Raw genomic sequence first — 15148 nt, 5'->3', positions numbered from 1 at the left:
AGTGTATATATTCCTTGGGGTTTTTTTTTTTTTCTTTTTAGTTGTTGTCTTTAAAAAAAAAAAAACACTACACAACATCTGGAGTTCACAAAATCTGAAGCTCACAACTAAACCTTCAGTTTACTACTAAAATAGATCTCTCTGCTTATTAGAAACAATGGTCTGTAGTTAACTTTTTTTTTCTTTTTTGCAAAAACAGGATAACAACATCAGATAGCACTTTAATATACTAGAAGGACCCAATGGAACTAATTTTATTTCATACATATATTTTACAGTCCAGTAGACAAGATATATTGTATTTCTCTGCTAGTAAAGTCATATTCTCTCCAAATATGTAGACAAGAGGCTTAATGTATTATAAAAGTATGAAGACACATTAAGGTTGGTGCAAAATTAAAAACACACGCACACACAGAACTTTGTCTCTGCCACTGCTCACCCTCTGTAACTCTCCATGGCTCCCCAAGGTCGACCTGCCGGCTATTTCCCAGACTTTATTACCAACTGGAACACAGCGAGTCACATTAGGAAACGTGCACCTTAAACCCATCAGTTATTGAAAACAGTGAAAACATATCCATCATCTGAGAAAACGTGAAGCTTTCTTTCAGGATGTGTTTGGATGTAATCGAATCTCATTACAAACCGAGGAGGCGTGTACAGACAGGAGACAGGACACACTAAAACACGCATGGTTCCCACATGAGGTGTGTGTGAAGTCACGTGACTGATGGTGGCGACCTGTCTGTGTCCCCTGATTTTGGCGTCTGACAGCTCCCATCCTCCCTGGCACTGGGTGTTCAGGCCCTCGGCTCTCTTTCCCGGGGGCTGTGCTCCACCCCACCCCCACCCCCCCCACCCCCACCCCCCCACGGCCCGCGAGCAGTTTAACTTCGCGAGCCAAGTTTCAGCCCGGGTCCGATTTGCAAAATAGGATGTTTCTCCGTTTGGAAAAAAAAACAAGCAAGGAAAACAGAGTCCTATCACGTAAGCGCTTGTTCAGGGAAAATATGACCTTAAGTATGTTGTAAATGGATCTGAAAAGGCTCCTTTGAGTTAGGAGGGCTTTTGTGAAAAGCCCTAACATTCATTGCATAGTTGAAGGGTTTAGCTGTCTATAACAATATATGGGAACGCAGCCGTAGCCGACTGCACTCGCTGATATTAAGTTTGCAAATAGCACATTTTAAGAAGTATTAATGTATTATGTTACTTACTCTTGATCTATTTACATTTGTACAAAGTAAAGCTTTTATCTTACCCTTTGCATATATGAACCATTAGCTCACGAAGCAACGTGTTTTTGTGTTTCGTTTTTTGTTTTTTCTGTGTGTGTGTTTTTACATAGCTATGTACACGGCCTTCCTTTCTCATCTGAAGGAGCTTCGCACGATGGGCTGCGTGGACCGCTGTTTGTCTCTCCCCCAGTCACCACCGCGTCGCTGTGTGTCTGTCGTCTTCACTGTTTTGGTTCAAATCAAAAAGTCTTATGCGAGAAACCAAAAGAGTTAGAGACATGAGAACATAGGACTTGGCTGAAAGATCTGAAAAATTTCAACATATGATATACAAAAAAAAAAAAAAAAACCATTTCAAAATCTGCACTGGAGCCTATACATTTTTTACAAGGGGAGGAGGCGGGGCGTGCGCCCCCCTCCCCCAGTCTGGTGGGCCCGCGCTGGCTCCCCGTCTCCGGTCTGGCGCCCCGTTGGTGTGCAAGGGCTTCTCTTTCCTCCCTCGCGTCCTGCCCTCCTTACCGAGCTTCGATATCCTTCAGGGTGTGGGAAGGAGGCCTCTCCCTCATCTCTGCAGACAGAGGGGTAGTCCTTCTGGGGGAGACCGGGCGGCCCCCCAGCGTGGAAATGAGCGGGGGGGGCGCGCTCAGCGCCGCCGTCGGGGGGGTCTTGTTGAGCAGTCCGTTCTGGTGCCCCGCGGTGGGGCTGATCCTGGGGTAGTGCATGCTGGGGAGCCCCGGGGTGAGGAGGCTGGGGTGCGGCAGGTGTCCGTCCAGGGAGGCAGGGTGCACGGGGTGGAGCCGTGTGTGTTCGTAGTCTTCTCTGAGCATGTGCAAGCGCTCCCGCTCTTCCAGGTGAGCCCCGCGCTCGTGCTCCCGCCGAGGGTCCACAGACAGAGGGTGGTGGTGGTGGTGGTGGTGGTGGTTGTAATCGTGAGGCTCCCTGTCCCTGAAGGAGCGATCGGCTTCGTAGAGCCGCGGCGTCGAGAGACGGTGCAGAGGGTCGTTCCTTAGCAGGAAGTCCCTGCCCAGCGGGTCTCTCCGGTGAATGTCAAGTTCTCGGTAGGGATCCCTCAGAGGGTCCCGTATGGGGTCCCAGTGGAAAGAAGGGTACGGGAACCGCTCTCCGCCCGGGATGGGGCTGATGCCCATGAACGGGGTCATCATGCGAGTCCTGTCCAGGCTGCTGATGCTGTTCATGGGGTGAATGCCCGTCACCCCCACCGTCATGGGCATCGAGGCCAGGGGCCCCGGGTGCACGCTGGACGAGGAGTTTGGAGGAGGTGGCTCCGAAGACCGGTGGGTCTGCGGGGCCTCCGGAGGCAGGTCGTGGTCTTCCTTGCGCTCCTCCTTCACCTTGACCTCCGAGCTCTTCTTGGGGTTCTCGTAGGCCGGCTCGCTCTTGCGCTGCTCGGCCTCGCGGCTCGAGGTGCTGTTGGGCCTGGCGCTCTCCACCACGGGGGTCCGCACGTAGGGTGACGGCACCCGGGCCAGCTGCTTGGCCTCTTCGCCCGTGGCTCGCCCCTCGTGGCCGTGGCCGTCCTTCTCCGGCAGGTGGCCCTCCTTCGCCTTGTGCTCGTCGGCGGTCAGGTCCTTGCGGGATTCCGAGTGGTCTCTCTCCCTCTCTTTGGATTTGTCTTTCTCGCGAGCCTCAGTGTTCAAATGACCCCTGATCTGTTCAGCGGAGCTACGGTTATGTCCCAGGGTGCTCACTGGGAGGATAGGTGCTGGTGAAGGGTGGCTGGAGTGTCTTTTCTCAACGCTTTCCCTGCGGAAGAAAAGAGGGACACAGACAAGCAGATGAAATGGGCTTGCCGGGCTGGGGAGGGGCTGCCAATGAAATGGTGGTGGGAGAGAGGCTCGGGTCTGGCTCCCGTGGTCACTGAGGCAGCCGGATGTGCCCTTCGCGTGGCAAAACCAGCCACCCTGACCTTACTCACCTAGACTTTCACGGAAGCTTTCTGGGGACACGGCACTGGCGCTGGGGCGGGTGGGGGTGGGGGGGCAGGTGGGAGAGTCTGAGGGGGAAACAATTCTCTCTGCATGTGAGATTCACGTGCCTCCGTCAAGGCCACAGACGAAGCGCTTTCGGAGGGTGGAAATGGACCAACGTGGCCAACAGTGATGTGGCAACACAGCCTGCCTGTCTGGATTCCTAGGGTCACTGAGTGGTAAGAAGAAAGTTCTAAGAGCCCAAATGCAAAGACGATCTTTGCGATAACAGAGCCAGAGGAAGGAAGGGTGCAAGGGGCTTCGATCTCCCGGCATCGGGACGAGGGACCTGCGTCACAGTCAAGGGCACAGATGCAGAGTGATCTCTGGGGCACAGCATGTGAGGGGGCTTTGAAGGGAGACCATGACGTCAGGGCTTGGGGGTCCCAAATAGCACTTATACCTTAGGAAGGGCAAGAAAGCCCGAATCTGAGAAGATGGGAGGGAAGCTGGGAGGCAGAGTGGGGTCCCCAGGCCTCGGGGGACAAATGGAGAACAATTTTAAGAGCCCCTGTGAATGGAAGTGTGGAACAAGAACTTGGGGGACCCGTTTGGGATGAGGGACTTAAGAGCACAGGGCAGAAGATTCAGAGCGACAGAAGGACAACAGAGGCCGACTTGGGAGACGTTAAGACAGGCCCGGGCGTGTCGTGGGGACAGCCCCGAGATGGGACGTGGCCAAGGGGAGGAGCAAGATGCCTCGCCGGCCCGGTAGCAGTAAGGCTCCCAGGCGAGGGTAGTCTGCGGCGAGAGAATTAAGGAGGGTTCCCCTGCGGATCTGGTGTCTATAGCCAGCATGCAAGGCTAAGAAGAGGAAGAGAAGCGTCTAAAAGGTCAAGGACAAAGAAGAGTGTGTTTTACTAAGTTTCCTGACTTTAATCCAAAAGGCCGTTTGACTCCACCAAGAAAAATGTGGAAAGGTTTGCTGTCGCATGGTCTTCTGTGCCCTGACAGGCTACCCAAAACGGTCCTTCCGCTGCCTAAGAGATTTTTAACATACTGTCTTGAAGGAAAAATGGATTCTTTTCTTTTATAAGAAAGAAATCAGAAGGATGACCTCCGAGGAACGCATACTAATCGGACACATTCAGAGTCCGTAAAGTTGAATTCTTTTCAATCACTAGTGAGCACGCGTGCACACACACACACACACACACACACCCCGCACATAGTAAAGAAAACTGGAAGATTTGGATATTTGAGACTTAAGTACCAAAGCAGAGCGTTATTAGGTATTTTCTGTCAAGCATATCTTGTCTTTCCCCTGCTTTTTTCAGGTCATTCAAAATGAAAGTCTCCTACAGAAAGAAATCAGAAAGGGATGACATTCTTCAGAGAAAATGCTCTGAGACGTCTTCCTCTTTAAGGCCGTTTCTTTTTCGGGCATGGGTTACCAAGCACAGAGATAAAAAAAAAAAAAAAAAATGGTTAGTCAGGTTAATTATCCACTGGCAAAACAAAACCCACACCAGAAATGCTTGCCGGCACTCCTCTACGTGTAGGTTTGCAAAACTTTATTAGTCATCTGTGAGCCCAGGGTTTGAGTTTGAACGAAATTTGAGAAAAATGTGACGAGACAATGCAAACGTGACTTTCTAAAAGCAAACAAAAAGAAAGAGAGGGGGGGGGGGAGGGAGGGAGACAGAGAAAAAAACCTATGGATGATTTAATGGACTGCACGAACTTGAAAGCAAATATGGTATTGATTCATGCCGTGTGTGTTTGGTCCAAAGCTCCAACTCACTGTCTTTGAGAGCAAGATTTATATTTGGATACGCTAACGCTCACAGGGACTTCGGAGGCTCTGAGTGTGCATCTGTGTCTGAGTCGGGATGCTCTCGCTGTGCTGCGATTTCATGCTACGGTCGCGGTGCACTACGGGGCCGAGGGGGTGCGCTCGGGGACTTGGGGGCCGGCCTCGGGCGGAGCGAGGAGCTGAGGCCACGGGGCCAGCTGGAGCACGAGGCTGGGACGGGGAGGGTGGACGGCTGCCCTTGGCACACAGCGGGCTTCCCCATTGGGGCTCGAGAACGGTTTCTTTCCGTACCTTTCTTTGTCATCTTTACTAACAGATGAGTCTCGTTTATCTACGTCTCTATCTCTGTCATGAGCTGCAGCGGACGCGCTACGCTCCAGCTCGCCTGGCTTCAGCCAGGGCGGAGGGGTCGGGAACGACGGAGGCGTTCGGTGCAGCCGGTTCCAGGGCTCGTGAGGGCTGCTAAAGTTCTGCACACTGGGGCCATCCTTGTGGCCGAACATTGAGTTGGGTGCTGAAATGGTGAAGTGGAGAACAAAAAGGTTTAAGAGAAATTATATAATCTGCCGTAATGAAGGTACTTACCAAAAAACTTTTAACAGCACTCAGAGTTAAAATGAATACATATTATGGGGAGCTGGAAAAGGAAAGGAGATTAACAGATTCATTAGAGGAGCGCTCGTCCTACGCTGGAGGGGTAGCTCGCAGCTTTTGTTCTTAAACCAAAGGCGAGGGGGGCGGGAGGGGGAGCTTTAAAAAGGAAAGGGGCCAGATGGGTGTCAAGAGCGCCCCATCAAACACGTCTGGTGCATGCAGAAACCCCGAGCGTGGTGCACTCTCGTGGGGTGACTTGGGAGGAACGACGCTCGGCACGGAGGCACGGTCAAGCCGAGCCTCTACCCACAGCCCCGCGAATGGGACCGCCGCTGCTCCCGTAGCGGTAGCAGGTGGAAACAGGTGACGTCACAGCCCGGGCAGGGCCTTGACCTAAGCAGACGCGGAAGGTCTCCGCGCCGGACAGAGTCGGGAGGGCGAGCTTAGAGTTGCACTTGGGGCCTCCGGGGCCAGGAGAACACGATCTATGGATGGCACGAAAGTAAACGTGTGGCGTGTTCAGCGGCTAGAGAATTCAGTGACTAAAAAACGAGCAGGTGCCACAACTCTTCCCCTTCTAGACTCTTTTTTAGTCGAAAACGACATGGCCCTCCCAGATGATGGACTATGACGTGTTGCCAGCTAGCTAGCCTCAGCCTGGTACTGTTTTCCCGCTATTTCCCGTCAAGTTCTCTCAGTGCCATAATGCCAGAGGCCAGATGAGTGCAAAATTCCCCCCTGCAATGGGACTGTAGCTAAAGTCGTGGATAGCAGGGATGGAATATGGAGGAGACTGAGCTTAAGCAATGTTTTGGGAGTTCAGTCAGTGACGTCACTGCTCCTGATGCCCAGGAGGACATAGTCACGACGGGTTACCCTTGAGACGTTGCTTTCGACGTAAATGCACCCTCACCCCTAACTCCACTGCTGAGCCCTGCCTTTGCGATGACGTAAGCCAATGTGTTTCCCAAGAGGATCGTTTCCTTTTCGCTAGAAAGGTCTTGAGCCACAGACAGATCAGAGGAGACAAAGAGTCCAGGGCGGATTTTAAAAAGTTAGAGGTACTCACTAACTGAAGGATTTCCAAGTCCCCCGAAGGCATTGCCACCAACCGCTGCGAGGCCAGTGAACGTAGACGGACGGTTAAAAGGCTCTGCAGACACATGGGGAGGAAGGAAAAGGTTGGACTGGACTGAGTGAGGAGCACGAAGAGCTTCCAGGCAGGTGGGAAAGAGATGTGGGAGCCCCGCCCTCTCTCTACTCAGACCCGACGTGTCCCTCCTGCTGCTACCAGGTTGTGCAAAAGGTTTTCGGTGCGCTCGGATTGGGGCACTGGATTAGCAAAATATTTACGAGAGCTGTCTTTCCAGAACTGTGCCTTTTGCCCCGTTCCTCTTGCCGGGTGGGGACTACCGCTCAAGCCCAGCAGTGTCTTAGGATGCCCTCCTGCCCTGTAAGTTCTAACAGAATAAACGACATCTTAGAATGAGTCTCTCAGTGACGAAGCGCCGAAGTCGTGCGTATTATACACGCTGTCGCTGCACTGCGTATACACCATTGCCTGCACCTGCTTGTCACATTCGCAGAAAATAGCAAATAAATCAAGGCCGCAAAGAAAGCGTACGCCTTTGCGAGGGAGACCTGCTCACGGTGAAAGGAGACGGGATTATAACATAGCAGGTAACGTCTCCTCACCACATCACCTTGCCCCGCTGGGCGGGAAGCGGCCATCGTAAACGTGGATTCCCGGAGGTGGCCGGGCACGTGCTCACTGTGCCATCAGTCCCTTCGGGTGGGACGGCTACGGAGCACTCAGCTACTACTTTAAGGAGGTGGCAGCAGGGGTGCTGAGACACCCCGAGGATGGACAGCAGGTGCTGAAACTTGTTCCCAAGGGCCCTCATCGCCCCACGTAGTCAGGGAGGTGTCTAGGACCATGGCCGACTTGCCCGGAAGCACAGCAGAAAACAAAGGTTTTCTGAGACACGCGCGTCATTTCCCATCACCGCGGGCAACTCACCCAGGTGGGCGGCAGGGTTAAGGAAGTTGCTGTGATGAGGCGGTGGCCCGAAAGGGGTCCCGGTTGGGTGTGCAGCACCTAGAAAGTCAGACATGGCGGGGTCAGGCTTCGCAGAACGCCAGTTCCTACCATGCGGCCGGCTCCTCACTGCGTCAGGGCCCCGGGAGAACACTCGGGAAGAGACGTGTTAACGGAAGGGCACCCCGGCCACACACCGGGAGACAACAGGGTCCTGTTAGGGAGCAGAAAACCCAGCCGTGCCCTTTCTCCGGGCGGGGCTGGCCACCCCCAAAACGGGGCGTTACTTTTTCAAGATGCGGACACGCAGCCTGAGAAGCGTGGGGAGATAGCGCAAGGGTAGGGGCGAGGGGGGTGATCCTGTAACCAAAGGAGTTTGAAGAAACGCCCAGTTACAAAGTGCTAAGCGAGGTTCTTCACTGAAGGACTTCTCAGAGCCGTTAGCGTGTTCCTGGGCTCGTTTTCTGAAAGAGGAGCATTTGGCCACGGGATACTCTCTTCCCGGAGCATGTTGGGGGGGCAGGTCTTTCACTCTGAGGAACACTGAGCCCGAAACCACATTTTACGGTCCTTGGGAGCGGCTGTCGCGCAGCGGTGGGTCCAGGCCACGGTGCCTTGCCCCACAGAACCCCTTTCCCGAGGCACGTGTTAGCTGTCAGGAGGGGCGCTACAAGGCCTGGCCCTACGGAACCCGGGATCGTGCGTTGCACCAGGTGACAGGACGTGAGCGCCTTCAGGCAGCTCTCCGGCTTCGGTGCCAGGAAAAGCTCCTTTGGTCCGTGTTTGTGGACACCAGTACCCTGCCCGCCAGGGACCTTAGTGCTAGTTCAGCCGCCTCCTCTCCTTCGGTTTCCCCATCAGAATGTATTTCTTCAAGATGACACAGCCTCCTTTTCCTGGAGGAAGCGGGGGAAGGCAAGAGGGAGAGGGCAGACACAGGGTGTGCGCACAGGAGGCGGGGGAGGCCCACATTCCTAAAGGCTGAGGGCATCCCGGCTCTCGGGGCGGCAGGCCCGGCTTCAGAGAAGAGACTGGCCGGGCTCACCGGAGGGAGCGTCCTAAGCTTATTTCGGGCATCAGTGCCCAACAGTAAGCTGAAAGTGGCTGCATTTAACACGTGTGTGTGTGTGTGAATTAGACACCGCGGCTCAAGGTTTCACCGAATGATCATTCGGGGGCAAAATCCAGTGATGTTCATACTGAGAAAGATGGCCTCCCGGAACGGATGTATACACAGGGCCTCCATGAAGAGACTTTTCACTTCTCCACAATCTCTTGCGTTTTGTCTAAGTTCCTACAAACGACTATAAATTCCCTCAGGAAGACAGATCAAATGGAGGAGTGCTGTCCCTCCCGAAACCCTGTGAACTCAGTTGATGCTCTGGGTCGCTGCTCCCCGGACTACAAGGTCTTCGTGGGGCCTCGGGCGTGGAGGAAGCCATGGAACCCGGGAGGACGTCTGTCACAGTCACGGACTCGGAGAATTGGAAGGCACCTGAGGAGTCATCCGTCCAGTCCTGGACGGTGACTTATCCTCCACCCAGGCAATGCAAAAATGATTCTCCATCTCTACCGAGCGAACGCGGTCCAGAATATTCATTAGGTGTTAACAGTGTTGCCAGCTAAATAAAAATGTGGCTGCACAGCCTGTGTAGTACAAGCTAATTAATGCTTCGATGAAGATTGGGAGCTCTGCTCAGCCCAGGGCCCCCAGGGGTGCCTTGCAGTTCCAGAATTATTGAAGCAAAAGCAGCCAATTCATCCACTTGGCTCAAACGGAAGCCAGGGAGAAATCTCTCTATTTCTCTCCAAAAATTGCTCTTAGTGTAGCTCTGTCTCAGAGCCTAGGTGCCATGGTAACAAAGCTTTCAAAAACGTCCCTAGACAGAACTCACAGAGCAAAACCTGAGACCTTAGCAAATTCCATCTACCCTCAAGGGTGACTCACTTGCTTTGTCAACAGGGCCCATTATAATGACGATTTCTTGCAATGGGGGAGTCTCTCTCTTTCTGAATGGGAGAGCCTTAGGTCAACCCAAAATGAGTCTTGGATAAAAGCCTGGGAAGGCAGCAGGCAGGATGGATGTGAAACTTGTTCCCTCAGGACCAGGAACGGGGAGCCCCGTGAATATTTATGTCCAGAAGAATAAATTCTACTTAGCACGGTGGGTATGAAGTTATGAAGCCCGTCACCAGATTGAGCGCAGTCGCCATTTACAAGTATTAGTGAGCGGAGCTCTGTGCGGCAAAATGGCTTTCCAAGGCCTGGATGGTAAGGCTCCTCTGAGGAGGAGGGCTGTTCTCGTTTCCTGATGCGCCTTACGGCTGTGTGTCCGCTGCCTTTTGTCTGTATGTCCTTGGAGCGGAAACGGGTGGTTCTCTGACGCAATGACCCCCAGTTCCCACTGCCCCCGCTTTGGTACACCTAGGAGGCATTCGAAGGTTAATGAACAGATCCCTCAGGTGTTTCTACCCCGTCCTGCAAGTTTTCTACGATCAAATAATGAGCCAAAGCAACATGAGGCCCCGAAGAGAAAGATGATCTTTTTTTCTCTCTGTAATGAAAGAGGGCGTATCAGTGAAGAAGGGTCCGTCTCCCTAGACGTACTGGGATGTTGCCTTGCAAGCTGGCAGAAATTGTAGTTTTGGGTTTTTTTTTAATGCTTATTTATTTTTGAGACAGAGAGAGACAGAGCATGAACGGGGGAGGGTCAGAGAGAGAGGGAGACACAAAATCTGAAGCGGGCTCCAGGCTCCGAGCTGTCAGCCCAGAGCCCGACGCGGGGCTCAAACTCACGGACCATGAGATCGTGACCCGAGCCGAAGTCGGATGCTTAACTGACTGAGCCACCCAGGCGTCCCAGAAATTGTACCTGTGAACAACATTCCTCTTTGAAGAGAAGAGTTCTCTTCAACAACAACAACTCTTTCCTCCAGCTCGGAACTCACCAGCGGCAGAGAACAAAGTTGAAGGCCGGGCCAGGTCATGGGGGTGGTGGATGGCTCCGAAGAGGCTGGGGCCTGGGGGGCGGCTCAGGAACTCGGGTTTCAATCCGAAGTCCAGCTTATGTGGGTCTGACTGCATCTGTTTCTAGGGGAAAAAGGGGAAAAAGAAAAGATGAAACCCCAAGAGGAACGGCAGGGAAGAACGATCTCAGCGAGGAGGCAGAGATGGAAAAATGGTGCTCTTGGGCTGCGTGCTACAGTCAGGTTCAAGTTTACAAAAGCTGGGAGAACAACAGCCCACAAAGCACCTCACCCTCGAATGCCAGAAAAGCAGGTCAACCTACGAGGGGCTAGTGGGGCCTGCGTCCGGACGGGGCCAGTGTTCCGTCTGTGAAGTCATACGGCCTGAGGAATAAAACCCTTGATTCAAACTCGCCACCACTCCGAAACAGTTTATTATTCGCTGTGAAGGCCCATTTTCGCAGGTTTTTAAATGATAGTATTTCAAAGCTCATTTTATTAGGAATTCTGCATGAATAATCTGCTGTGCAAATTGATCGTTAATGACTCTATGCTGTACTCTAAAAGATCACAGTACATTAGTAACGGGAAGTTATGATGAAATATTTGCATGCTACAAGCTCATTTTCAGATGCTCATTGTTACATATTAAAACAAAAACAAAAACAAACAGCAACAAAGCAGGGGTACTCATTTAACGAACAGGGGTCTTTTTCTTGCCCCTGCCCCACGACTCCCTGAGGAAGAGATCAGCCAATGAACCACTGAGAACTTCTCGTTTTTTGTTTTTGTTTTTGAGAGACAGCAGAGAGAGAGGGAGAGAGAATCCCATACAGGCCCACGCTGTCAGCGCAGAGCCCAAGGTCCTTGACATAAGCTTGAACTTATGAACTGTGAGATCATGACCTGAGCCGAAACCAAGAGTCGGATGCTTAAGCGACTGAGCCACGCAGGCACCGCCACACCTTCCCCTCTTGCGAAGCACTTGCCATCAGCTGCCATCGCTCTGTTCCCACCCAGTTGTATGTATCCACCCTCAAGCTACTCTCCGTTCACCTTCCTGGAAGGCTGTAGAAACTGGCTCACCGTTTCCTCCCTTCTGCACTGTGGCGTCATTCTTCAGGCCAGTAGCCGTCTCAAATACGGGGTTTTCTTTTTTAAAGAAGATTTTTTTAATGTTTGTTTCTTTTTGAGAGAGAGAGTGCGAGCAGGGGAGGGGCAGGGAGGGAGGGAGAGAGGCAGAGAATCCGAAGCAGGCTCCAGGCTCCGAGCGTCAGCACAGAGTTGGACACGGGGCTCAAGATCATAAACTGCGAGATCACGACCTGAGCCGAAGTCGGACGGTTAAGTGACGGGGCCACCCAGGCGCCCCTCAAAAATGGGGGTTTCAGAGTTGCCCCACCTTCTTAATCCTCAGCAACCTTCTCTCTGAATCTCACGCCTCCCCTGATGAGCATCAACCCTGCCCCCCCCCCCGGCGGGGGGGTGCTGGAGGCTCCATGCTTCCCTCCCTGTGCCCGTCCCCCTGCCTGGCCCTCCCCGCCCGCCAGGCTCCCATCCTTCATGGCCCTTCGCCTGATTCTGACCCACTCCTCCAACCTCTGCCACCCGACTGACGCTCACAGTCCATTTGGGCCTGCACCACCTCAAACTCCCTCGTGTCTGCCACTGTATACTAAAGTCAACAGGAGGCCTCTGGGCTAGCTTGCGTGAGAATCCGGGACGACCGAAGTACGCCCTTCCCTCACCCACTCATCCGCTGTGCCCGCTCGAGATGACACGTCCCTGATCACTTCCAGCCGGAAGCGGATAGCACGTTCCATCGCTTCTCATGCGTACGTGGGTATGGTCGCTGGACAGTGCTGGGCAACTAGACAGCAGGGCGGGTGAGGGCCCTCTGAGCCTGGCACCCGAAGTAATCTGCAGGTGGTATTTGGGGAGTACTAACAGAATGAGGAAACGCACACTACAGGCAAGGGGACAATGCCATTTCTGCACAAATCCACAGGGCAGTAATAGCCAGACCCCAAACCCGAGCTTCTAATTCACTATAAATCCTTGAAAATCTTCTGAGTGCCTCTTTTAATTTGGTTGCCAGATTATTTGGTGCTAATACTGCACGGTACACAACACAGCACATTAACCACAACTTAGGTCCACGAAGCCATCCAAGCGGATGGCACCTGGGGATTACAAAGAGCTCGCTGGGAAGGGGAGATGAGCAGCCGTCTTCGTGTGCAAGATGGCTTCCTAATTGAATTGAGATAATGAAGGTTTTAGTCGCCGGGGACACCTTCACGGGGAGGAAGCTGCTAAAGTAGCACATACAACACCCTTCATCGCTTGCAACCGAAGGAGCTACGAGGAGGGTTGAGTCTCACCTACCGACCCGCTAATCTCCATCATCCAGAACAGAAAGGGAACTGACCTGAGTGTCAAAATTTAGTCAGCGCCCTAAGCACGCAGGTTTGCTAAACCATCAGGTTTCTAATTAAACCTCGCCTAACAATAAAATAAAAGTGAGCAAAACTCACTGACGGGACGTTAGGGGAAAGAGCAGGAGAGCAGGTACTTGGCACCGAAGCAAAATAGCTTAGTGACCTCATTTCTTGAGGTCGGCTTTTTAACTTTTAGCTGGGTTGTTGTTGTCGTTTTCAATCATTTAATCATTAAAAAAGAAAACAGGGGCGCCTGGGTGGCTCTGTCGGTTGAACGGCCAACTTCAGGTCAGGTCGTGATCTCACGGTCCGTGAGTTGAAGCCCCGCGTCGGGCTCTGTGCTGACAGCTCAGAGCCCGGAGCCTGCTTCGGATTCTGCGTCTCCCTGTGTCTCTGCCCCTCCCCTGCTTGGGGTCCCTCTCAAAATAAATGAAACAAAACAAAACAAAATATTTCTGTGACAACCAGCTCTCCCTCCTTTATTTATCAGCTTTTTTTTTTTTTAAGTTATTTATTTATTCAGAGACGGAGCCAGCGAGCAGGGGGCGGGGCAGAAAAAGAGGGAGAGAGAGAGAGAGAGAGAGAGAGAGAGAGAGAGAGAGAGAGAATCCTAAGCAGGTTCTGCACTGATGCGGGGCTCGAACTCAAGAACAGCAAGATCATGACCTGAGCTGAAACCAAGCATTGGTTGTCTAACTGACTAAGCCACCCAAGTGCTCCTATATAGGCTTCTTATTCTCACGGAGGCCATTAGCACTAAACGCTTGTTCGTGAAAAAATGGATTAACTGAAGCTTACTGGAATTGCTTGATCGGTCGTCTTCTCCCAGTTTTCTAGGCACACTTACACAGACATTAAATCTGAACTTGTCAGTTATTTCTGTTACAACGATGTCAGCCAGTGATGCCTCATCTGGTCTCCTGCAGAAGGCTCTTGACCCTATCACGAACCGCGAGATCATGACCTGAGCCGAAGTTGGACGCTTAGCTGACTGAGCCACCCAGGCGCCCCTCAAATATGGGGGTTTCAGAGTTGCCCCACCTTCTTAATTGTCAGCAATCTAATGGCTAGAACGTAAATGGCTGGAAAAGTGGAATGCAGTATTCATCTGTGTGACAAAAACACAGCGAAAAGAAGCAAAATAATCTGCAGGGTAACGGGCCGGAGGTGGTTCTGACAGGTACTGACTGTTTTCTAACCTGTGTCACCGGTCATCAAGATGACTAAGGTCACTGCGAACCAAACACGACGTCTGAAAGAGAAATTCTTTTTTTATTTTTTTAGGTTTCTTTTTTTTTAATGTTTGCTTATTTTTGAGAGGGAGAGAGAGAGAGAGCATAAGCAGGGGAGGGGCAGAGAGAGAGAGAGAGAGAGAGAGAGACACGGAATCAGAAGCAGGCTCCAGGCTCTGAGCTGTTAGCACAGAGCATGATGCGGGGTTCGAACCCACGAACCACGAGGTCATGACCTTGAGCTGAAGTCAGACACTTAACCAACTGAGCCACCCAGGCGCCTCAAGAAATTCTTAATGCCACATGTTGCTGATGGAAGCTTAGTAGTGTCCCATAGGGTCTCAAGGGCTCTATCAGCTTCTCAGAGTCATAAAATGAAACCAACGCGCCAAATCTTACAGAAATGAAAACTTCCGTGTGTGGCTGTTCCCAGACACTCTGTTATTTTCTGTATAAACACGTGGTTGCTATAATTAGATCACCCCTTTTTTCAGGATTTAATCTGATTTGGATCAATATGATTTCAAAATCCTCTAAAAGGAAAAAAAAAAAAACCAAACCATCAGGGAATTCTTGGTTTATTCCTATTTTATCATTTTATTGGTGGTTTCCCTAATTAATAGTAAGATTTCCTAATAGCATCTTCTTGCCAGCGGATCTTTAGAAGCTGTTTAAATGCCTCCTCCCTCCATCCGGAGATCCCCCCCACCCCCCGCCCCATGCTCCTGTCCCCCTGCCCCCTTCCCCCGCCAGACCAGGAAGGCAAGACTGACCTTGACTTTCTGTTGGTGGTGGTAGATTTGCCAGGCGATGTGAACATGCATAGCACACCACTTCCCTGGTTTCTGGAACAACAAAGAGCAATGTGGTCACAAGAAGACCTTCCAGAGAACA

General features: G+C 52.1%; 1 protein-coding gene across 2 annotated transcripts in view; it reads right to left on the bottom strand.

Moving 5' to 3' along the window:
* Window positions 1-1595: 1595 nt before the first annotated feature.
* AUTS2 (activator of transcription and developmental regulator AUTS2) overlaps window positions 1596-15148 on the bottom strand; it is a 1118970-nt gene continuing 1105417 nt past the window's right edge. For both annotated transcript variants that reach the window (XM_047089556.1, XM_047089557.1), the window contains 6 exons: window positions 15028-15099; window positions 10567-10708; window positions 7600-7677; window positions 6649-6732; window positions 5277-5499; window positions 1596-3005 (listed from right to left, as the gene is read on the bottom strand). In XM_047089556.1, coding sequence (XP_046945512.1) covers window positions 1757-3005; window positions 5277-5499; window positions 6649-6732; window positions 7600-7677; window positions 10567-10708; window positions 15028-15099 — 1848 coding nt within the window. In that variant the 3' untranslated portion in view covers window positions 1596-1756. The remainder of the gene's footprint in view (window positions 3006-5276; window positions 5500-6648; window positions 6733-7599; window positions 7678-10566; window positions 10709-15027; window positions 15100-15148) is intronic.

This window comes from Lynx rufus, unplaced genomic scaffold (genome assembly GCF_022079265.1).
Source record: "Lynx rufus isolate CCGP_SWC_20201006 ecotype Redwood Valley unplaced genomic scaffold, mLynRuf1.p SCAF_27, whole genome shotgun sequence".
Classification (NCBI taxonomy): domain Eukaryota; kingdom Metazoa; phylum Chordata; class Mammalia; order Carnivora; family Felidae; genus Lynx; species Lynx rufus.
Note: the sequence above shows the minus strand (reverse complement) of the source record. Positions and strands in the feature narration are given on the sequence as shown.